This window comes from Condylostylus longicornis, unplaced genomic scaffold (assembly GCF_029603195.1).
Source record: "Condylostylus longicornis isolate FDR11 unplaced genomic scaffold, ASM2960319v2 ptg000072l, whole genome shotgun sequence".
Lineage (NCBI taxonomy): Eukaryota > Metazoa > Arthropoda > Insecta > Diptera > Dolichopodidae > Condylostylus > Condylostylus longicornis.
In genome coordinates, this window is record NW_026578040.1 from 568,133 (window position 1) to 594,450 (window position 26,318).

General features: G+C 29.5%; 1 protein-coding gene across 7 annotated transcripts in view; it reads right to left on the reverse strand.

Moving 5' to 3' along the window:
* Positions 1 to 26,318, reverse strand: part of LOC129612346 (trissin receptor) — a 139,819-nt gene that overhangs the window by 25,495 nt on the left and 88,006 nt on the right. For 6 of the 7 annotated variants that reach the window (XM_055525900.1, XM_055525898.1, XM_055525903.1 and 3 more), the window contains exons 3-7: positions 13,202 to 13,346; positions 12,973 to 13,132; positions 6,485 to 6,685; positions 6,232 to 6,417; positions 2,880 to 3,091 (exon numbers count right to left, since the gene is read on the reverse strand). In XM_055525900.1, coding sequence (XP_055381875.1) covers positions 2,880 to 3,091; positions 6,232 to 6,417; positions 6,485 to 6,685; positions 12,973 to 13,132; positions 13,202 to 13,346 — 904 coding nt within the window. The remainder of the gene's footprint in view (positions 1 to 2,879; positions 3,092 to 6,231; positions 6,418 to 6,484; positions 6,686 to 12,972; positions 13,133 to 13,201; positions 13,347 to 26,318) is intronic. The other variant, XM_055525899.1, reaches the window with a different exon arrangement.

Sequence of the window (26,318 nt, forward strand, 5' to 3'; positions counted from 1 at the left end):
AATTTGACTCTTAGTAGAGTTTCGCTTTGTACTACTCTAATTCCCTGAAATGCCCGCCAGCTATTTTTGGTAAAAACCAGAAGTCAAATATCAAATTTCAAGAAATTCCATCAATTAGTTCAATAGATATGATAAAAAAATGTAAATTCGACCTCTAGTTCGTTTTCTAACCCCTGATCGTCTCACAAATTTTATATGCTCATTGTTTTAACACTCCAAATTTAAATATTAAATTTCATGGAAATTAGTTGGTTATTTCTTATTATATGGGCAAAAATCTAAAATTGAACCGCAAAAAGTCCAGGTCTCGAGGCCTGATATATGCCAAAAGTTGATCATTCCGTGAAATAGCCAAAACAAACTCACATATAAAGTTTCATGAAAATCGGCTCAGCCGAATTTGAGATATACGCGTGCACACATAAACAGACAGACCAACAGATCGACAAAAAATAGTTTATTTACACGTTCCTACCATGGAGGAGTTCGTTCCGACTGATTATTCGATATGCAAAATTTGTTACCATCACATGACCTCCCTTATTGTATGAAATGCGGTAGGTAAAAATGAGAGTTTTACCCATTTCATCAATTTAATTTCCAATAATTTCTTATTTCTTAGTTAATTCTTATTTTATCATTCTTTTTTTAAAATTTAATGGCAAAGAAAAATCTTCAAAATAAATAATGAATGTACGAGTATGTACATACCACCACGTTCTTCATTTTCTAGAGGAATTCTCTATAAGCACATATTCCACTCACTTAACATAGATATGTATATGTATATACACTTATTAATGAAGAAGATAGTATGAAAAATAATTTAAACGAACCACTTATCTGGAACTAATTTAATAAAAACAACAGGTGGATTCATTTTTTTTTTTTATTTTTGCATTATTTCAACAACGCCCTAATCTCTTAAAGACCGCAATAAAATTTAAATATGAAAAACTACATCTCAAAAACAACTTTTGATGCCTATCTAAATTTTAAAAAAAAAGGAGAAACAAAATAAATAAACTAATTTAAATTAGAGTATCTATTTATTTATGCTTACGTCTAGTCTTTGAAAAAAAACACTTAATATAATTGACAAGAGAATTGTATCGTTTTAAAATTTAAAGCCTTTGCTCACAGAAATTTTTTTCTAAAGTTTATTTTGTTTAAAATTAACATTTCATTTTATTTTTTAAGTTAATCAAAAGGATCATTTTAAGTTAAGTAACAAAATGCCAATAGAAAAACGAAAGTTTTACAAAAAAATTTTTTTTTTAATTTCACAATTAATTTTATATGAGGCTTATGGATCGACTGAGGTGATGAATAAACTTTTATTGAAGAAAAATATCGTGAGTACAGCATTCTCATGAGATTTCAATATTTCCCTTTCATCATTCAATTTGCTAACAGGACACATACTATTTAAATCATCAGCGTAAACATGCTACAGTACAGTTGTTTAATATATGTACATATATTGTAAACATACTTTTGTACGTGTATGTAAATGTGCAGTCTTCAACGGCTGCGTCTCATTTTCAATTTTATTCCATACTGTATCCATTTATAAAAATTTTTATTCAAATTTAATTGCCCGTAAAGATTTTTTCTATGTACAAAAATTGAAATATGTTTTGAGACTAAGAAAAATTTTGGATATTTAAAAAAAAACGATCCTATACTTTCATTATCCTAAATATATTCATTATCCTTTTTTTGTTCTAAATAAATCCACGAGACGAAATAAAATATCGATAGCACGTGAAAAAACAATAAAGATTCTTATAGACGAAACGAAAAATACTTATTGACTATAAAACTCATTAGACCTTTCATTCCTTGTACGTGCCCATAATATAATACACGCATACATAAACATAATATTGCTGCCTTATAATATTCCACCACGTGTAAAGGATTATTAATAACACAGTAACAACTTTGCAATTTAAAAAAGAAGGGATTTGGTTTTTTCCCGACCAGAATACACAAAATAAGCAATGTTATATAATAACAGCAAATTTTGCAAGTCAAGTTTCTCCATAGCAAAGAAGTGTAAAAAAAACTTAATATCAAAGTTTTGATGGAAATTTATAATTGACTATGTCACGGATTAATCAACTTTTTGGTCAGATCACGGAAATTGGACCTTTACTATCAAACATTTTTTACTTTTTGTTATTTACAAGGAAAAATCTAGACTAAGTTAAAATTTTATATAGAACTTTGTTGACAGTATAACAAACCACCTTGTTTTTGAAGAAATGAGGTTTCAAAAAGCTGACTTCCATGAACTACGGCGCGAATTAACATTTTTCCCCATATGCAAAGGACTAGTTAAAAAATTTCATTCAAATTTAATATTTATACTAAGATTGTTAAGAAAATTAACTTGTAAATCTTTCCGCAATATCAGAGTTCGGAAACCGATTTTTCACTAAAGGCCAATTTAATGTTTTTTATTTATCTAAGGAATTTCGTAAAATTGGATATTCAAATTTTGTTTACTACCCAAACTAACAAACAAACTTCTCAGAGAATTCGGATAATCTTAAATGAACCAGTACTGGGAATCAAACTTCTATTTTTTAGGTAATTTTATTTAAGAGCATTTTCATAATCCATAGTGCAACACTTTCGCCAAACCAGAAAATTGATTTTGCGTTCGGTTGTGTGCTGATCGTATCACTATGGCACTTTTAATTTTAGAACAATATTTGCTAATACATAATTCGAAATCTTAGTCAAAAATTGACCAATATTTGACAAATTCTTGATTTCTCAGACATTAATGTGATTACAATGCCTCTCTTAAAACATATTTATGAGAAATATGTACATATATAAAATATTTAAAAAGGTGGAATGCTTACCAGTATATCCACATTTTTCTTGCATGATATGGAAGGTTGCATAAAGCGAATGTTAAAACAACAATTATTAGCATTCTAATGACGCCACGTCTAGCTCGAAGAACATTATTTGTAGAATTTGAGATTTGAGCTACTTGGGTACCATGACGTTGATGAAAACTATTTGGTTTCTTCCATGTAGAAACCACAGCTCTTTCAGCTTCCATTGACACCTATAAATAATATTTATATATGATTCAACTAAATAAATGCGACTACATATCATATAAATAATACACATGTTAAGAAAAAGTGTATTATTTATATAATATGTAGTCGCATATCATATAAAAAAGTGGTCGAAAATTCAGAAGTTCATTGGCAGTTCTTAGATCAACCTAAGATATTCAAGGCAACATTTCCAGAAAGCGACTATTTCGAAAAAGCATTTAAGCACAACTAGTAGCAAAAAAAATTACTGCCATTTAATTCGAAATTTTGATAGTTCTCTAAGGTTCAAACAGTTAGAAAGCTTTTATTTCATACATTGCAGCACATTATTGCTTTTCACATATCGTTGTTTGGCAGCTTGAAAAATACCATAGTTTTCGTATAATTAGCTTGTCTAGCAGCTAGAGAAATTTTATGATTTAATAATACATAGTTTTGACAATTGAACAATTGATTTTGATGTTTGACATAAAAAAGAAATTTTTTACAAAAGTTTGTGTTCTTTCTATTTAAATAGTTTTTTGCTTATTTTTTTCAATAATTTAAGTACCGGCTCAATGATGACCACATTTGCTTTACTTTGAAAGAAAAAAAATTATCGTAGACTCTAAGATAACTTCATTTGAGCACTTTGAAAGCTATCACTTGCTGTCAACCTAGTTTATTTTCAAAATATTAATATAAAAATCCAATTTAAAAAATACCGTTATAATTATTTAACAAAAATACCAATCAAATACAACAATATTATGCTATAACTATGTATATTAGCTCAACAAAGATTAAGTTTTAGGAAATTTTGGAAATATTGCATGTGCTTATATTTAAATTTAGCAAAACTTATTGAATCTTAAAGCTTATAAGAACCAAAATTTTTGGAAAAATTTAAGAGCTTTATAACAGAAAGTTTCAAGCTCATAACAGAAAGTGTTCCAATTAAGAGCCCGAAGCTCTTATTTCTACTACATTTTTATGATTTTCACTAATTGAACGTACTTTTTTGCAAGTATAATTTGGTATCCTTTCTAAAGAATATTACATCGAAAACCCAAAAGTCTTTCTTTACTCTACAAGACTCATAATTCTACCCACTGATACCATAAGATTTTCAACATTTAAGAAATCAACATAAATCTTTAAATGAAACAAAAGTTTGCAAAATTTTTCATTCTTAGTGATTCCTAAAGTGGTCTTTATAAACCCCCCAGGAGTCCATGAAGACCTGCTAGGTGTTTACGAAGTTGAAAAAAAATTGGGGGTCTATCAAATAAAAATGAGGGTCTACAAAAAGCAAGTGATATGCATAATATTGAATTTATTTTTTAACTCTCAAATAACTTTCGAAATTGCTCAACGACATTTGTCAAACACATTACCCCTACTAATATATTTGCTTATGCGAAATTGTAATACCACAGCTTTTATAGTTTCTGAGATAATGCCTCTGGTCTCTGGAGTTGCGTAGCAGCTACCAGAAGGAGCCAAGCAATTTCAACGACTTTTGTCAAACACATAGGCCCTGCTAATATATTTGCTTGTGCGAAATTTCAATATTATAGCTTTTATAGTTTCTGAGATATAGCGAAATAACTTTTGAAGTTATATGGCAGGTACCCGAACTAGTATATCGATTATAATTAATTAAGTGAAAGTTTTATGAACTTAGCTCAAGTTATCGTTGGGACGGACGGACGGACAGTTTGTCAGTAAAATATTTTAATTAAATTTCATTCGTTCAACTTTATTGTTATTTAACTAGGTCAATATCCATTTTTATTTTTATACCCGTACGATAACGTATATTCGAAGCGTATACTAAATTTGCCTTACTGTTTGTAACGCTAAGAAATGATGGTCAGAGATATAGACTCAAGTGTATGTTTTTGATCAGCGTCGAATTCTAAGTTGATTTAGTTTTGTCTGTCCGTCAGTCCATCCCAGCGATAACTCAAAAACTAATTGAGCTAAGTTCACTAAATTTTAACAAATGATTTATTGTAGTAAGTGCCAGAACCTATTTAAATTGGATATGATCGGGGTACCGGTTCGGGTAGCTGTCATACAACTTCAAAAATTCATTTGGCTATATCTCAGAAAATATAAAAGCTGTGGTATTGAAATTTCACACAAAAGAATATATTAGTAAGGCCAATGTGTCTGATAAAAGTCGTTGAAATTACTTGGCTTCTTCTGGTACCTGCCATACAATTTCAAAAGTTATTAGGCTATATCTCACAAACTACAAAAGCTATGGTATTGAAATTTCACACAAGCGAATATATTAGTAGGGCCAATATGTTTGATAAAAGTCGTTGAAATTGCTGGGCTCCTTGGTAGCTGCCATACAACTTTGGCAAACACAGTATTTTGAAAAACACAGTACTGAAATTTTGCATAAATTAATATGGTAATACGGCACTTAAAGTCATAGTCTATCCCATAGTCAGTTATGGCACATTTATTCACATATAGGATAACAAATTACGGGTACGGGTATCACAGAGTTGACAAGGTCAACTTTATTTTTTCTCTTTTGGAATAAAATAGAAAGTTGTTGTGAAATTATTTTTTTAATTAAAATATTGTTCAAGTAAGAAAATCTCCTAACTCGTTGCTGTTAAAATGAAAGTGCTCTTTAACAAAAATATAAAAATAGAAAGTTAGTTCCTTCTACTTTACTGGTGCTTTTTCCTTTATTTTCCTTTGTTTTTTATTTCAATTTTATCATTAAGATTTCTTTAATCAATCTATGTGAACACAAAGTACTTTGACATACATACAAATATTTTTGAAAAAAATTTGTGATTTTTATTATCAACATTTACGCTGAATTTTATTTTGCGATTTTCTTTGAATTTTAATTTAATTTTAAAATTATAGCATTTTAACGAGGCGGCAACAAAGAAAGAAACAGGTATATAACAAATCAATAAGGACAAAAAGATAGTCCGCATTTATTTTAATTATTCATTGTGCTCTACATAATATAAGATTATAATGTAACACGCGTTTCTCTATTGCTTTTAACTAAAAAATGAAGTTGAATAAATGCTTAGAATTTTGTCATTAAAAGAAAGGTTATAGAACACAATGAATAATTGTGATTATTGTTTTCATCAGCAAATACAATTTAATATCTTACCTGACTTTCACTAACACCTGCAGGTGTTACTCTTTGTTGTTTTTCAAATTTCATATTACATTGTTTACGATAAAGATAAGCTCCCGAATAGGATGGTGAGCTAGTAGATGTGTTTTGTAATGCTATATGCCTTTCAAGACCACGTGAACTTTTCCATAAAGCGATTGCAATTCTGCTATAAAGTATCTGTTACGGAGAAATAATTTTCATTTTTAAATATAATATAATAATTTTTATTTTTTTATAAATTTACCGTCATAACTAATAGCGGAATAACATACAAAAATCCGAAATTTATTAAATCTAAAATTTCTGAATTAAACATCTGCCTATCCAAAATGCATATATCTTCTTCAATTCCATTTATTGTATGAATATTAGTTATAGTCTTACTAAATATAAACTTTGGTGTTGAATAAACCGCTGATGTTATCCAAACTCCCAAAATTACTAACTGTAAAATGAAAATTATATATACATATGTGAAATTAACAAGAAAGTAAATAACCTACACATAAATATACGTTACGTGTATATATATGTACAAATTATATTCATATACATACATATACTCGTATTATAAAATGCAGTTAATTGAAAATTTATCGATTTTTATTAAAAGCGTCACAATAACTTACGCATACGCTATATTTAGTCTAATGCAACTTAGAAGATTTCATAAAGAAATCTTAAAATTTAATTTCAATATACATATGTAATAAAAAAATAAACATTTAAATTACAAATTTGAAAATTTATTCTTTTCCAATAGCAAATTTTAATTTTTAGATATAATGAAAATTGCCTTGAATTTCATTAATGTTTTACATAATAAACTTTCATTGACGCATTTTTGTCTATATAGCCTTATACATAAGTATAGCTAATCTAAAATGTACATAGAAGTGCGTCATACTCATTATACATAATATATACATACATATAAATATACTCAAGTATAGAAATATAAAATTTAATAATATTATCAAATGATTTAATGTGCCAGACTTTTATTCAAATTTTATCTATGTATCTTCCAAAATAAAATCTTTAAATAAATTCAACAGCCGCATAAATAAATTACAATACTGTTAAAATATAAAAAAAATATGTACAAATAAAATCAAACAATAATAATTTTTGCCAATTTATTATTCTAATTCTTTGCTTCATACAGTCAATAATTTATAATTGGTTTTCCCTCTAAGTAAAGCTAAAAATGTATGTACATGAATGCATGTATATAAATTTATCTGTATGTATTTCTGTGTATAGTTTTCTTGTTTACCCATAATATGCGTTAATGATGATATAAAAATTTAATTTAATTTTATATTTAACATTATAGGAATAAAAATAAATCGATTATCTAAATTAATATATTCAATCTGGAAACTGTCAAGTTGATAGTTATTCCATTTTTCTGAGTCTCGTACCTTAGGTTGTTCGTTTTCCGCAACTGTTAATTCGTGAGATTATTCAAATATTAAACTTTTAAATGTTTCAAGATACTTCACTTGATAAATACACGTTTTTAATAAATTACTAATTAATATTAACTGTACTGTTTTACCAATAGCAAGAGTATAATATTAATATTAACTGTACTTTTTCTTATCGAATACAATGAAAAATAAATTATTTCTAATTTTCAGATACTAGAAAGAAAAAATACCATTTTAGTAAACACATTTATATCAGAAACCAGTTTTGTACTAATTTTATGGGTGACTTACAAATTATTAAATCTGTTTTAATTTTGTTAGCATCGATTTTCAAAAGCTTTGAGGAAGTGCTCTATTCCTTGTTGTTGAAAATCGGTCTCCAAGATTCAATATCGATCCGCGAAATCCGCGCATCGAAAAAACCTGCTTTCGTCACTTGCAAGCTAATATTGCATATTATGAAATTTGATATACTACATCTATCAGATAAATCTCGGCTGAGTGCAGATTATGGCATGTATTCATTTTCATTGTAATAAACAAGTTATAAACAATAAAAATAACAGAATAACATTAAATTACTTTAAAGACGAAAATTAATATCATTTCGAAAGATTTTTAAAACAACTAGTTATCGCTTTAAAAAAAAAAAAAAACACTTTTTTAAAAAACAAAACAGTTTTCATTTGTATATGCCTTAACGTTGCTAAAGTGAAAATTTTTAAATCGAGAGTGATATTTATGGTTTCGTTTTATTGGCAATTTACATTTCAAAATTCTTCCAATGCAAACATTTACAATAAGTAAACTTAAACTGTAGCATTTAAGTGAAAATAGAAAATTTGACCTTAAGTTAAATCAATTTAATTAGCTTAAGGCCTCGATTTCAGATATATACAACTTCAACCAACTTCCCATTGCGTCCACATCTAACCAACTAAACTATTGCGTCAATTCAAATCGAATGCGTTTAATAAAAATTGCAATCAGTTTGTAAAAAATTACAAACTGTTAATGTAATACAATTTTAATTATGTAAACAATATTGTAAAAATTGTGTTTTCACTCATTGTACTCGTATTTAAAAAATTTTTTATATTTTTTAGCGTGAGCATATTTATAAATAATCTAAAATAAATAAATCTATTGTTTCGGACTGGATGCTGAATCTTATGGATTTCTGAGATACGCAGATATTTAAATATGCAAAAAGTTTAATATTTTTTACAGAATATTTCCCAATCTCTTAGCACTCAGGAAAACATGCAATTTTTAGTTTCGCTTAATACTACTTGATTGTAAAGCGATGCGCACAAGCGACCCACTAAACTATTGCGTCAATTCAAATCCATTACGTTAACAAAAAATTGCAATCAATTTGTAAAAAATTATAGACAGTTTGAATGCTTAAGTCCATGCGATCAGACAGTTGCATGTATGCGCGTTTGAATATAAACCTATCTATGGAATACAAATAAGCTTATTTAATTATCAATTAGTTTCAACACTAAAACCTCTACCAAAACTAAGCCTATTTATATTTTAGTTATTTAAAAGGTCTTAATTAATAGTACAAACTCAAACAATTGCCACTTTTTTTGCTTCTAATTAATTTTAATGCCTATAATTATCAATCATGATTAATTCTTGATCATATAGTCTTTCTTCAAAGCAGTTGATATTTCTTAGAACCGTTATTAAAAAAAAAGTTAATTCTGAAATTTGGTATTATAAATTTTACAAACAAATTAAAGCACAAATCTATTCGGAAAATTTTATACAAATCTTTAATAATGTTCTCACACATTATAAAACTGTGCATGTAGATTTGTATTTGTTTACATATGTATGTATTTTTGCATAAGAGAACAATATGTACGAGTACTTATATTATTGTAACATACATTTATTGAACTTAGTTTTTGGCCTCATTTGCAATTATAATAGACTCTTATTTATTATAATATCAAAATAAAGTTTAAAAACGAAGCCAATACCGTAAAATTCCGCTCGTTTTAAAATATATTTGGTCTAAAATTACATAGGATAAAAACTTTGTTAAAATAAGTTGAATGAATAAACTAAAGGATTTGAGCACATTTTTTAAAACGAATATAATTTAGTTTAAGAAGTCTTCTTTTAAGAAACAGATCGAAAGTTTTTATTTATTGAAAGTAGATTCCAATTAAAATTTAACAGACACTAAAATATACGGTCGAACTAAAATTTATAGGCAAATTTCTAAAAAGTTATTTAAAACGTTCTAAACCCAACAATTAAACCTCGACTAAACTACAATATATGTATGTATGTACCTTGTGATATTTTTTGTGAAATTTTTATAAAATTATTAAATGTGCATATGTGTATAAATAATAAAAATAACTTATTTAAAAAGGTTCTGCTGTAAAAAAAAAAAATAAAAAACTACTTTTGTAGCGATTAGGTGGTTTCAGATAATGACTTCATATTTTGTGACGTCATAGTCTATAATATGACAAGAAATTTATGTTCTACCAATTTATTTGTCTCACCGTTTTAAACGCTAAGAAATAATGGCCTGAGATATAGACTCAAGTGTATGTTTTCGATTAGCGTCGAATTCTGAGTCGATTTAACTTTTTCTATCCGTCCGTACGTCCGACGAACCAATTGAGCTAAGTTCACCAAAATTTCAGAAATTATTTATTGTAGCAAGTTCCAGAACCCTAGTTAAATGGGGTAAATATATTAGTAGAGACAAAGGTTTTGATAAAAGTCTTTCAAATTGTTTGGCTCGTTCTGGTAGGTGCCATACAACTTCAAAAGTTATTTGGCTATATCTCAGAAATTATAACAGTTGTGATATTGCAATTTCAAACAAGCAAATACATTAGTAGGTCAATGCGTTTGATAAAATTTGTTGAAATTGCTTGGTTCTTTCTGGTAGCTGCCATACAACTTCAATAATAGTTTGGCCATATCTTAGAAAATATTGAATAGTGCTGAAATTTTGCATAAATTAATATGGAAATATGGCAAATTAAAATCATAATAATCTGTCCCATAGTTAGCTATCGCATATTTGTTCGCACATAGGATAACAAATTGGTACGGGTATCACAGAGTTGACATGGTCAACTCAATTTTTTGTCGATTACATTTAATTCGATAGAATATTACACACTCATCTCTTACGGTTTAGGTAATACACTGTTTATGTTTCCAAAAATCACATTTTTAAGATTTAATTAAAAAAAAAAACTTTAATTTTTATTTTTACTTAATGCAATAAAAACCTAAAATTCGTTAGAAATTTTTTTTAATTTCCTTTTTTTCATACATTTGTAGAACAAAACCAGGCTGCCTTTTCCTATTCTCGCTTTTCCATATTCATTATTTTACTACGTTTTTCCAAAAACAAATAAAGCAAAATTAAAGTTTATTTTACTTAAAACAAAAAATTTTGAGAATGGAAGAGAGCGGTTTCCTTTTAGAGCTAAAAATCCCAAACAGATTTTAAGTTTTCATTTATATTACATCACCCAAACTAATAAGAGATAAGGATGTAGTATACGTTATAAAACAGTTTATTAATAAAGGTACTTTTCAAGAAACAACCTTTATTTAAATACTCGTATCTAAATATTTTTAAATAAAAATTATTGCTTCGTACTTAAACCGTATTCCAAATTTGCACACAATTTACATGTTCGTATATTTTTTATGCACTACATACATATGAACGTCCATAATGAATTATAAATTATAAAATTTTAGAAATGAACTTCCTATGTTTTGATAGAAGATTTCTAAAATCAACTAATATAATTAAGTGTATTTTGAAAAAATTCAATTTAAATTTATTTTATTAATCATTATTTTTCTGTCAAGATATGGGATTTATAAAGAATAACCTTTAATCAAACCAATGGTTTCAGATGTAAGCTTTTCAACGAAAATAGACTTTTCATCAGAAAATAATTAATATTTTTCAATGTCTTTATTTCTCTGAGCTACTCTAAGCTAATTTAAAGGAAATAAATGTGTACTTGAATTTTGTCTGGAACCTAAGAAACTGATTAGATTTTGAAGCATACCTGGTTCGATAACAGAACATTTGCTAATGCTTAATTTTATACTGACAGTAACAAATGTCAGTAAATTTTAAATATATAAAGACACAATCTGTTCACTGAACTGAAGGACTAAATTACAAGGTGTAGTCGTAAGTGATTCTATTCGTCCCTTAAGAATACTCGTCATCAAAAATACTAGAATACAGTTCATATTTCACACAGAGTGCATTTATTTTCGTTATAAATGTACTTACAAAAAATGTGATGTGGTCAGCACATTACCGACCCCAATGTGTGTTGTCTAGTTAAGTAAAAGTGTTACAAAGTATTATAAGAATGTCTGTTAAATACTTCTTTCCAATTTTTAGGACATTAGTAAGCTTATAGTTAACATACCTAGAAAAATGTAAATTTGGCTCTTACTAGAGTTTCGCTTTGTGCTACCCGAGTTCCCTGAAATGCTCGAGAGTTAGTTTCGGTAACAACCAGAACTCAAATATCAAATTTCAAGAAATTCCATCAATTCATTCCGTAGATGTGGTGAAAAATGTAAAATCGGCCGCAAATCAGTTTTCGACTCCTGATCTTTCCAAAAAATCTATATGTTCATTGTTTTAATACGAGGAATTTAAATATTAAACTTCAATGAAATCGGTTGATTATTTCTCTTTATTTACACAAAAATGTATATTTGGCCCGTAGTAAACGTCCAGGTGCTGATGCCTGATTTCTTCTAAAAGTTAGGAATTTTTGCGGACAGTCGAGCAAAGCTTATATATGAAATTTCAAGAAAATCGGTTGAATATTTTCTTCAAAAATGTAAAACAGGCCCGCTAAAAAGTGCAGTTCCCGAGGCCTGATATATCCCAAAAGTTGATCAAACCGTGCCATGGTGGAAATAAACTTACATATAAAATTTCATCAAAATCGGTTCAGCAGAACTTGAGATACATGCGTACACACACAGACCGACAGACCGACAGCCCGACAGACTTACAGACCGACTAACCGACAGACCGACAGGTTGCTAAAAATAGTTTGTTTACACTTCCCTACTATGGAGAAGTCCCACCGAAAACTCGATATGCAAAATTTGTTGCCATCACATAACCTACCTATTGTATACACAATACGGTCGGTAAAAATAAAGTTTTAAATTTATGATTAAAATTTATATTTAATATTCAAAAAGAATTTCAATATATATTAAAAGATAAACGATAATATATGTAACTTACTCTTAACCTTGATGGTGTTAATATTTGTTTACATGTAATAGGATGTATAATAGCAAAATACCGTTCCATGCATATAACAACTAAAATAAAAATTGACGCCGTATAACTAAGTGAGTGAACGAATTGATACATTTTACAAAGAAACTTTCCAAAAACCCAACTATTTAAAAAAGAAAAAAAATTAATTAAAATATATACGCAAAACATGTTTTTGCTTATATAAATTTACCTGTCTATTAAGTAAATTGTCAAATTTTGCATGACACAAAACACACCAACACAGAAGTCTGCAACAGCTAAATTTGCCAGAAAAAAATTCGTTATCGAACGTAGTCTTCTTGATAATGTTACAACTAATATTACTAAAAGATTTCCTACAATTATCAAAATTAATTTATCATTTAAAATAAAATTTAATTTGATTGAACTTATGTATAAGCTTTTATTATAGCATTGAACTGAAAAAAATTGTGTAAAACATGGGTAGCCAACAAAATAATATTGTAATTGAAATCGGTTACCGTTTCACATTTTAGAGATAACTTCAAGAAAAAAACATGCCATAACCACATATTTTTGGTTTTTTTAAAGCGCTTACCGGGAGTTTATCAAATGTCAAATTTTAAGTCGTCAGCTCTTTGCCTTCTCAAATAAGTGCGTTAGCAACCGACGATCGACCAAATTTTTGAATAAGCTACATACGTCGTGACAAACTGAATAAACTAAGCTGAGATACAGAATTTTAACTTTAATTCAACTCGGTCATATAAGCAATTTATAACAGTACCTCTAAATTACTCCTTAAGCAAAAACTATAGTCTTCCATACCTTAAACAAATGACAACAAAAACACTTTTTAGAAAAAGGAAAAAGATTTCTTTAATTCGAAAAAGATAATTCCATTTTTTCTAAAATACTCTCTATAGTACTAAAGGAAAGTTTTTCCTCTTTTTTTAGAAAGTGCTTAAGTTTTGTTTTTGTTCAAAATATTTAAAATTTTATTTTCATTATTTTCGTTGATATTCGAAAATATGTCATTGTCATTCCCTACTTTCGGAATAAAAGAATAATGATAGGTATATTAATGTTAAATGACTAATGTTAATGACATAATGCTGAGTTTGGTGTCTAATTAGGCGAGTTTAGAGTCTTTCGTGAAAATTCGAAAAAGGTTAGGTTAGTTCCAGAAAAATAAGTAGCTGAAAATTAAAATTTCGCAGATTATGAGACGGAATAGTTTTGAGAGAATTGAAAAAATAAATTAATAAATATTTTAAGCCAATAAATAATATCGGATACGGATAAAACGGATAAAATCTTAGATTTGTATAAGAATATTTTTATTTATTTAAAAACAAAAACAGGTATGACTATTAACATTATCCTTGCAATGTTTGCCAAATAGGAAATGTGAAACAATAGAAAAAGCAAGCCCCTATTTTTCTACGTTAGCCTATGTTTAAGCTACGTTCAAGCAATCAACGATCGAACTAACAGAGCAAAATCAATAAGTACATTCCTTATTTTTACACAAGTATTTTTAACACATTTAACAGTAGCACATATATATAGATCATAGAAACAAAATCCAAATACTCATATTCCTAACATAAACATGTTGCTAAAGTTATTTCACTAAAAAACATTTATTAAAAAATCGCTGATCAAAATCCTACATTTGTATATAATGAAATGTATCAAAACCCTGTACTTGGAACACAAAAACTTTTTGCAACAAAGTCCCATGTTTGCTTGGATTTAGCATTAGTAGCCGCAAAAAATGTTGTTTCGTAATTTATACTATATGCAGATTTAAAATTTGAATAATATATTTTTGTCGCCAAATCGGCGGATTTTAAATATTGGTGATGTTTTTGAAAGTTTTTAATTAATTCACAAGTCATTTTATGGCTTTAGCAAATCAATAAAATGACTAGTGAATAACTATAAACGTGTGGGCTAGTTCCAGTTTTTAAACAGTTAAAATAATTTAGCAACTACTTATTAGCAGTCAGAAAATTTCGTAATTATATGCAATGTTAGCAGAATAAATAAAACTTTTAAAGAACTATAGATTTTGTGATTGAAGTAAAATGTTACTTTAATCAACACCATATTTTTGATAATTAAGGAAAGTTCAATAGTTTTATGTTTAGTGACTGGGACTGAGTGGCTCAATTTTAAAGAGCTTTTACCTGCAAAAAAGATCTAGAAAGAGTTAGCCTAGACAACCGTAGGAAAATAATAGAGTTGACTGTATTACCATTAAGTTATATTAACTTGTCGTATTACCATATTAAACATTTCATTTACGCAAAATTTCAGTACTGGGTAATTTTTCAATATTTCCTAAGATATAGCCAAACTAATATTGAAGTCGTATGGCAGCTACCAGAAAGATCCAAGCAATTTCAACGAATTTTATCAAACACATTTGCATTACTAATACGTATATTTGTTTGTGCGAAATTTCAATGCCAGAGGTTTTATGGTTTCTAAGATATAGTCAAATAAATTTTGAAGTTTTATGGCAGCTACCCAAACCAGTACCCCGATCATACCCAATTCAAATAGAATTCTGGAATTTACTACAATAAATCATTCGTGACAATCTGGTGAACTTAGCTCAATTAGTTTTTGAGTTATCAATGGTCAGACAGACGAACAGACGGATAGACAAAACTAAATCGACTCAGAATTCGACGCTGATCGAAAACAAACACTTGAGTCTGTGTCTCAGACCATTATTTCTTAGCGTTACAAACGGTAAGGCAAATTTAGTATACCCTTCGAACATATGTTCTTACCGGTATCAACCGACCGAATTATACCCTGCACCTACAGAATCTGAGCCTAAAAATCAATCGAACCAATCATTCGAACCTATCTAATCACTCTTTATGACACACTGACTTTATTATTTTCCCAAATATTTAAAATTAGCTTTTGGAGTTTTATGGCAGCTACCTGAACCCGTTGTCCGAATCAATTACAATCCCAATTACAATAGCAGCCGTCCTTGACAGAAAAGAAACAACTTGTGAAAGTTTAGTGTCGATTGCGTTATTCGTTTTTGATCGGACAGACGGATTGACATGGCTAAATAAACGCAAGAATACATATGCATGTTCATACGGAGACGACTGCTTCAAGTTGTTGGAAACTCCATACCTAAATGAATATACCCTTCACGAAGACAGAATATACAAAAAATGTAGAATCAGTAGAGCTAAAAATACTATTTTTTTATTTTTATTGGTATGAAAAGAAAACTTCCTTTTATTCGGAATAAAACACTTTTTTTATTTTTGCTAATATAAACTTTATCAAAGCTGACTTTCTTCTCTTCTAAAAATACTAATCAATTTCCTTCACACCAATAAATTCCAACACCCCTTCTATTTAAATTCCATATAAATTTGGAATTTATTTTGAGTTACTCTCTGAGTGACCTGGTAGATATATATGGCATACATTTTGCAAATGATTTTTTTCTATTATAAAACTTTGATGATTTTGGAATATTTGCATGAAACAAAGCAAAAAACACAATTGGTATAAGAACACGTCTAATATTTTTTAATTTCTTTTGAACTGAGGAAATAAATCTGATAAGCAATGATTTTTTTAAACATCCAAATGAAGTTCTACAAAAATATAAATTTTTAATTAAAATTTTAATAAATTTTGTCAAATAAATTTGATAATTTACTTTTGGTTGCAAACAGAACTCAAATACTAAATTTAAAGAAGTTCAGTCAATAAATGTAGGAGTCAATTTGAAACGCTCCCCATGGATGTGGTCGATTCCGTGCCTTCTTCTGTCAGGACCATGGTGGATATTGAACTAACCACCGTGGCCCTGACGATGACTATGACTGATGCCCTCATGGAGGGTGTTTTGCGGCGCAGATGAGCTTCCAAGCAGTGCACGTCTTCACAAAGTACTTTCCAGAAAATATACTAGCAGGTTAGACCTAATGGAAAGACCTGGTGACGCTATGACAGAGGACGGAGAGCAAACGTTGGAGCGGATGGCCTCAACGCACTTTCCTGACTCGAGGATTCTTCGAAATTGCTCAGGTGCAGTCATTAAACCTAGGGCATCTCGGCCCGGGAGTGATGGCTGGCAACGGTTCTGCTCGGTTTTCACGATGGGCGGTTTGCTCTTTCAGGTCTTCCAAATTTTTGGGATATATTCTGCGTTTTTGCGGAGGGTTTTTAAAAACATCACTAGGGCGTTGTCGGAAATCTTTCGTGCGAGCTACGCATGGGGTAATATTTTTCCAGCGTGAATATTGGCGAAGGTAACATACATTCCGAAGGCAAATAAGCGAAGGTGCATTTGATAACAGTTCATATCATGTCGTACCCAAGTCGTTGCACAAACGTAGTATTGCATGCGACGACGAGTAGATGGGTTAGTCGGATGTTACTCGTATGTAGCTTTTTTGTAGCAGTAATTTGAGAGCACGATTTTCGACCTTTTACAGCGAAATCTGCGTGTTGTGCAAAGGTGGAGTGAATGCGGGAGTTCAATATAAGTCCAATATAAGTCCAGCCCAATTCTGTTTGGTGAACGTATTATCTATTCTAGAGATGTGAAATACCTGGGATTACTTTGGTAATCACCTCTCTTGGAATAGCCATATAGACAAACTCATCGGCAGGGCTACAATGGCCTTATGGACATGTAGAAGTTTTATTCGCAAGACCTGGGGCATTAGTCCTGGGATAGCACTGTAGCGTGGTGTAGGGCTCGGCAGAAGAATGAACAGAAAAAGCTGCAGAAGTTTCAGAGGATGGCCTGCCTAAGAGTAACTGGGGCAATGTGTACGGCTCCTACCGCTGCTTTGGAGGTTATGATTGGCTTGCCGCCGCTGTACCTCCACATAATAAAGGAAACTCGGTTAACGACTTACCGACTTCTCTGCCAGGAGTCGATAGCCAAGATGCCCTTGGAATATATCAATCTACAATTATGCAACCTTAAGAGCATTCAGAATTACGAATTATTTCAAATCATTAACTTAGGACGAAAATAGTTTCCTATATATACAATATGTTGCAATTACAGCAACCTATGTACATATATATATTTAAAATGAATTGATATTTAGAGAAATGATAGCTTCAAAAATATCAATAAAGTTCTAAACGTGTAATTATAAAGTAAGCATTTGATATAACTTAATTAATTTGTGGAGATCACCAGTGAACGCAACATTTCAAATTCTTAAAAAAATTATTGTTGCAAAATTTTTATTAAATAAAAAAATTTTAAACCTTAAATTTTAAATTTTTAAATATTTTTTATTCTATAAATTTAAATAAATTTAAATTTATAGAATAAAAAATATAATTATGCTAAAAAAATCAAATACGCATACATGTGTACATATTAATAAATACTACACATACTCGTAATAAACAGGATTTTAAATTCTCAACAACAAAATTATATAAAAAATTCGAAGAAAAATGAAGAAATGTTCTTATAATAATGTGAGACCTTCAACCTATTTATAAATAGTGAACATATTTTTATTACATGGATTAACTTGAAAATTTTCTCTTTAAAAATCGGTCACATCATCTATTTGGAGAATATTTTATGTCCCCAGGCGATTACAAAAGGTTACTTGCCTTTTTTCCGTTTTTTAAACGTCAAATACTGTGCTAGTGAAATTCAAGTGATCTACGAAGAAATAAATACAATATTTTTTTATCAAATAACAAAGATTTTCAAAGTTTTATCTACATATACTTTAGCGCTGATTACCATTGCTTATTTCTTTCCAAACGCATATAAAATCAAAGTATTCGACTTTGTTTGCCTGCGCAGCTTTTATGTACACTGATGTACTTTTACACTTTAAACCACAAGCAATCGTCTGAGTACAAATGTTATTGGATTTTGAAATGACCCTTACAATCGACCGTTATTCCAAAACAATTATTAAGTATATTTTATTCAATAAAAGCAAATTTTATTAAAGCGAAGTGGAAATTTCGATCTTCTATTTCTTTTATATTGAACTTCTATAAAAACAAAAATGAACTTCTATAAGAACCATAATCTTATCCCATAACTAAATCAATTGGTGAAAGTTCAAGAAAATTGCTTAAAGTTTTCCCCTCTATAAGATTTAATGTTAAAGCCGGTTATTAACATAAATAGAAGCAATACACTCAAAATATTCCTTTTTATACCCTGCACTTCGTGAAGGGCATATTAACTTTGGTATGGAGTTTGTAACTATTTGAAGGAGTCATCTGCGGTATGGACATATATATATATTCTTGCTCAGCGTAAAATTCTGCGTCGATTTAGACATGTCCGTCCGTCCATCCGTCCGTTCGTCCGTCCGATCGCACGATAACTCAAAAACGAATAACGCAATCGACACCAGACTTTCACAAGTTTCTTCTTTTGTGTCAAGGACAATCCCTATTGTAATTGGACTAATTTGGAAAAAGGGGTCCGGGTAGCTGCCATACAACTCAAAGAGTTTATTTTAAATATTTAAAAAAGTAATAAAACTATAAATATAAAATTTTGTATACATCTGTCCAATCTTCACGTGCTCTAATTTTAATAGTATAGCTGCACCGGTTCAGGTGGCTGCCATACAACTCCAAAAGCAAATTTTTTATATTCGGAAAAATAATAAAGTCAGATTCATTAAACTTGGCAGTCATGTGTCCAATTATAGGTCAAATATATTTGTGAAGTTTTAGTAGAATTGCTTGACAGGTTCGCCTACCTGCCATACAACTCGAGAATCTAATTTTAAATATTTGGAAAAATAATAAAGTCAGATTCATGAAACTTGGCAGTTGTGTGTCGAGTTATAGGTCAAATATATTTCTGAAGTTTTGGTTGAATTGCTTGACAGGTTCGAGTAGCTCCCATACAAGTCTAAAAGCTTATTTTAAATATTTGGAAAAATCATAAATTCAGATTCATGGAACTTGGCATTCTTGTGTCCAATTATAGACCAAATATATTTGTGAAGTTTTAGTGGAATTGCTCAACAGGTTCGGTTACCCGCCATCCAAATCCAGAAACTAATTTTAAATATTTAGAAAAATAATAAAGTCAGATTCATGAAACTTGACAGTTGTGTGTCCAATTATAGGTCAGACATATTTCTGAAATTTGGTGGAATTGCTTGACAGGTTCGAGTAGCTCCCATACAAGTCTAAATGCTTATTTTAAATATTTGGAAAAATTATAAAGTCAGATTCATGAAACTTGGCAGTCGCGTATCTAATTATAGGTCAGACATATACGTCAAGTTTCTATAGAATGGTTTCTCAGGTTCGAGTAATTGCTATACAATAACAAAAGGTGCAGGGTATAATTCAATCAGTTTATACCGATTGAAACGTTTTTACTCATTTGTTTTTATGTCATTTTCAAACTAAATAAAAACAAGTAAAAACGTTTCAGTCGGTATAAACCGATTGAATTATACCCTGCACCTTTCGTTATTGTGTAGCAATTACTTGAACCTCTAAAATCATTCTATAGAAACTTCACGGACATGTCTGACCTATAATTGGACATCCGACTGCCAAGTTTCATGAATCTGACTTTATTATTTTTCCAAATATGTAAAATAAGCTTTTGGAGTTTTATGGGAAGTACCTGAACCTGTCAGGCAATTCCATCAAAACTTCACAAATATATCTGATCTATAATCGGACACACAACTGCCAAGTTTCATGAATCTGACTTTATTATTTTTCCAAATATTAAGAATAAGCTTTTAGACTTGCATGGGAGCTACTCGAACCTGTCAAGCAATCGCACCAAAACTTTAGAAATATGTCGGACCTATAATTGGACACACGACTGCCAAGTCTCATGAATTTGCCTTTATTATTTTTCCAAATATTTAAAGTAAGCTTTAAGACTTGTATGGGAGCTACTCGAACCTGTCAAGCAATTCCACCAAAACTTCAGAAATATATTTGACCTATACTTGGACACATGACTGCCAAGTTTCATGAATCTGACTTTATTATTTTTCCAAATATTAAGAATAAGCTTTTAGACTTGCATGGGAGCTACTCGAACCTGTCAAGCAATCGCACCAAAACTTTAGAAATATGTCGGACCTATAATTGGACACATGATTGCCAAGTTTCATCAATCTGACTTTATTATTTTTCCAAATATTTAAAATTAGCTTCTGGAGTTGTATGGCAGGTACCCGAACCTGTCAAGCGATTCCTCTAAAACTTCAGAAATATATTTGACCTATAATTGGACACATGACTGCCAAATTTAATGAATCTGACTTTATTATTTTGCCGAATATGAAAAATTTGCTGTTGAAGTTGCATAGCAGCCACCCGAACCATTATAATTTTCAGAGCATGTGTAGAATATAATTGGACACATGTATACAAAATTTTATATTTATACCTTTATTAGTTTTTGAAATATTTAAAATAAACTCTTTGAGTTGTATGGCAGCTACCCGAACCCGTTGTCCGAATTAGTCCAATAACAATAGGGCTCGTCCTTGGCACAAAAGAAAAAACTCGTGAAAGTTTGGTGTCGATTGCATTTTTCGTTTTTGAGTTATCGTGCGATCGGACGGACGGACGGACGGACGGACGGACAGACGGACATGTCTAAATCGACTCAGAATTTTACGCTGAGCAAGAATATATATATATGTCCATACCGCAGATGACTCCTTCAAGTAGTTACAAACTCCATACCAAAGTTAATATACCCTTCACGAAGTGCAGGGTATAAAAACTATGCGATCAAAACTTTGAAGGCGTTCATTTTAGAAAGACTATAAAATACTAAAATTGTAGATTATTGTTAAAATTGGTGTGTAATATTTATTTCTGGCTATATAAGAACGTAATGGATTAAATTGATTACTTCACAAAATATGTAAACAAGGAAGAAATATTTCAATATTTAAGAACATCAAGGTTTGTTGCCGTTTATATATTTTGTTTTTATTTTTATTTGAATTATTTTTTGACTGAGAAGTACAAACTAAAGACCTGATATGTGTAAATGTCAATTTTATACGAAAGTTCAGTGAAAAACTACAATTTTCCCACATATAGCAGAAAATTTAACATATTTCGTCAGGAATCTTTGGAAACTTAGAATTTTCAATAGAAATGTTAATATATTTTTGATGAAAATTTATAGGTACTTAATTTCATTTAGATATTGTAGCCTTTTGCCCATATAATTTATATTATTTTGCTCGTGTGACTGTCAAAAACAAATCAACAATATAAATATTAAACTGACTGAAATTTATTTTGCTCTTGAATAAAAAATATTTTTGAAAAAATCCCTGTTTAAGATTCCATATATTCATGCTATTTTCATTAGATACACAATTAGTTGCTGGTTTCATTAAAAACATTTGAAATTTCTGCTAAATCCTTCAGTTAATATTTTTAATTATGGGCAAGCATATTAAGAGAAAAAAATTAAAGATAAAATTTAATTTAGATAAAATGTACCTTTTGTTTGAATATGCAAATTGCGATAAATTTGCATAATAAATGCAAATAAAATTAAAAAACTCAATAAACCAAAATGGGAATTTTTTAAAATTATAAATTGGATTAATGTATAGCAAATATTTGTTACGCGTAAAAAATTACCATAATTATATTATATAAAGAACCATTATAACTAACTACAAACAAATATGTTTCAATAACATACAGGCTTTTATTATGGGTTAAAAGTATTTTAATGTTATCATAGCTTTTTAACTAATAAATTATTTATTTATGATCCTTCCAAACACCTTATCTGTTGAATTTAGTTTTTCATAAAAAATATTTATGCACATTTTACATAAAATATTTACAAATATTTACTCTTGCAATATTTCGCATGAATTTTATTAATGATCTTTAAGTATTATTTTATTTTATGAATTTTACTAATACAACATTATAGTTGCGGAATCAATAAGAATGTGCCTATTACACTACTAATTTATCTTAATGGAAATTTCTTCATGCAACTGCAGAACAGATGGATGACGTAATCAAAGGAACGAGTTAAAGGCAGAAAAATTATTCATTAAAAAAATTTTTCTCCTCGAACTGGACTCGAACCAGTGATCTACCGCTTTCTAGGCGGACGCTCTACCAACTGAGCTACAGAGGCATGAAGAAATTGCCGACGAAATGTTCTCTACATTGCTTTATACTGTAATTCACATGATTACTAAGTATTTGTTTTTTGTTTACATTGATTGCTACATACAATCCATTGAAACACACAATAACAAGAACATATATATTTATAGGATAGTGCCTATTCCACTAATTATATTATGAATTTTACTTATACAACATTATAGTTGCGGAATCAATAAGAATGTGCCTATTACACTATTATCCATTGAAACACACAATAACAAGTACATATATATTTATAGGATAGTGCCTATTCCACTAATTATATTATGAATTTTACTAATACAACATTATAGTTGCGGAATCAATAAGAATGTGCCTATTACACTACTAATTTATCTTAATGGAAATTTCTTCATGCAACTGCAGAACAGATGGATGACGTAATCAAAGGAACGAGTTAAAAATTTTTCTCCTCGAACTGGACTCGAACCAGTGATCTACCGCTTTCTAGGCGGACGCTCTACCAACTGAGCTACAGAGGTATGAAGAAATTGCCGACGAAATGTTCTCTACATTGCTTTATACTGTAATTCACATGATTACTAAGTATTTGTTTTTTGTTTACATTGATTGCTACATACAATCCATTGAAACACACAATAACAAGAACATATATATTTATAGGATAGTGCCTATTCCACTAATTATATTATGAATTTTACTAATACAACATTATAGTTGCGGAATCAATAAGAATGTGCCTATTACACTACTAATTTATCTTAATGGAAATTTCTTCATGCAACTGCAGAACAGATGGATGACGTAATCAAAGGAACGAGTTAAAGGCAGAAAAATTATTCATTAAAAAAGTTTTTCTCCTCGAACTGGACTCGAACCAGTGACCTACTGCTTTCTAGGCGGACGCTCTACCAACTGAGCTACAGAGGCATGAAGAAATTGCCGACGAAATGTTCTCTACATTGCTTTATACTGTAATTCACATGATTACTAAGTATTTGTTTTTTGTTTACATTGATTGCTACATACAATCCATTGAAACACACAATAACAAGAACATATATATTTATAGGATAGTGCCTATTCCACTAATTATATTATGAATTTTACTAATACAACATTATAGTTGCGGAATCAATAAGAATGTGCCTATTACACTACTAATTTATCTTAATGGAAATTTCTTCATGCAATTGCAGAACAGATGGATGACGTAATCAAAGGAACGAGTTAAAGGCAGAAAAATTATTCATTAAAAAAATTTTTCTCCTCGAACTGGACTCGAACCAGTGACCTACCGCTTTCTAGGCGGACGCTCTACCAACTGAGCTACAGAGGCATGAAGAAATTGCCGATGAAATTATTTTATTACTTTCACTAAATAAAAGATTTTTAAAGCATTTAACAAAACCCTTTTAATATTTATTTATTATTAAAATTTTTATTCATATTAAAAAATAATGAATAATTAAAAATGTACACTTTTACATATTTTAAAACAATAACTTTCTACTTTCTTTGATAGATTTAAATTTCTAACAGCAGCATGATACGCCTATGGTGTGAGAAAGTTAAATAAAAAACTTATTAAAGTAAATTCAAATTTTTTTTATTAAGTTTATTTAATTCAATTAATTTAGTTATTAAATTTAAATAAAAGTAAAGTAATTCTTACATGAGCAAAACTAAATAAACAATAAATAAAACTTAAATAAAATGGGAAAAAGTAGAGTTGACCGTGTTAACTCTGTGATACTCGTACAAATTTTTTATCCTATGTGCGAATAAATATGCCATAGCTGACTATGAGATAGACTATCAGTATATAAGTTGTCGTATTATACCTGACCAATGGTGCAATGGTTACTGCACTGGTCCTTTAACAGAAGGGTCTCGGGCTCAAAAAGCCCAGTCAGGTCACTATAAAAAATTATATTCAATATTATACATTACATATAAAATTAATATTAACTAATTGAACATATTTCAATAATATCCAATATTAAAAATACCAGCAAAATAATAAAATAGTAAATATCAATAACCTCAAATATATAATATAACACTGCGGTAGGCTCGTCACCTACCTAGTAAACTTAATGACATAAGAAACTGGTTCATGTGGTTATCTACAATATTGTGCATCAGCCCTGCCAGGAGCGAAGTAGGAATGAAAAAATTACCATATTAATTTATGAAAAATTTCAGCACTGTGTTTTTAATATTTTCTAATATATATGGCCAAGCTACTATTGAAGTTGTATGACCGCTAACAGAAGGAGCCAAACAAACAATAAATTATAAAGTTGTATGACAGCTACCCGAACCAGTACCCCGATCATATAAAATTTTAATAGGGTTCTGAGATTTACTATAAACCCTTTGCGAAAACTTGTTAAACTTAGCTTAATTAACTCTGAAGTTTCTCTAAGTATGTCTAATTAACTCAATTATCAGCGTCGAATTTTGAGTTGATTTAGCTTCAGCTAGTTCGACGCTGATTACAAACATACACAAACATACATTTGTACGGGCATAATAAAGCACATTTTCGTTTGATAGACCCCCATTTTTTTCACCTTCGTAGCCCTCAGCGAATCTTATTGGACACCTGGGGATCTATATAGATATAAATTAAATCAAAATATACAAATATGTCGTATGGACACCACTCGATTTTATTTTATCGAGAGCAAATAAATTTCACTTTAAATAATACATTGATATTTCATTGCAAAAAATCAGGTACAATTTATTCGATTGTCTACAAGTATATACATACTTAAATATGTTTATCAACTACCCTTTTACTCACCATTATATTGGCTGTTGTTTTACCAACTATATGACATACAATAAAGAAGGTTTTCCGCTCTGCATTCCGTGTGAAATGAATTCGGTGTAAAATTTCGATTCTACGCTAGCTTAAAATTAAGCTTTGAATTGCACCCGAAGTCGAAAATTTCAAAGTTACTGATCAAAACATTGATTTTAGTTTCAAAATTATTCACCTTTCCTTATAATACTCGTACAAACAAAAATCGAAAGATACTACAGTGAAACCTGTCAGAGGCGAAATCGCAATAAAACGATAGGCAAGTTTTGTTGAACTATGACTAAAAATTCTTTAAATTTTCCGACCTTCGCAAGAACAAGAAAATATGGGTTAAACC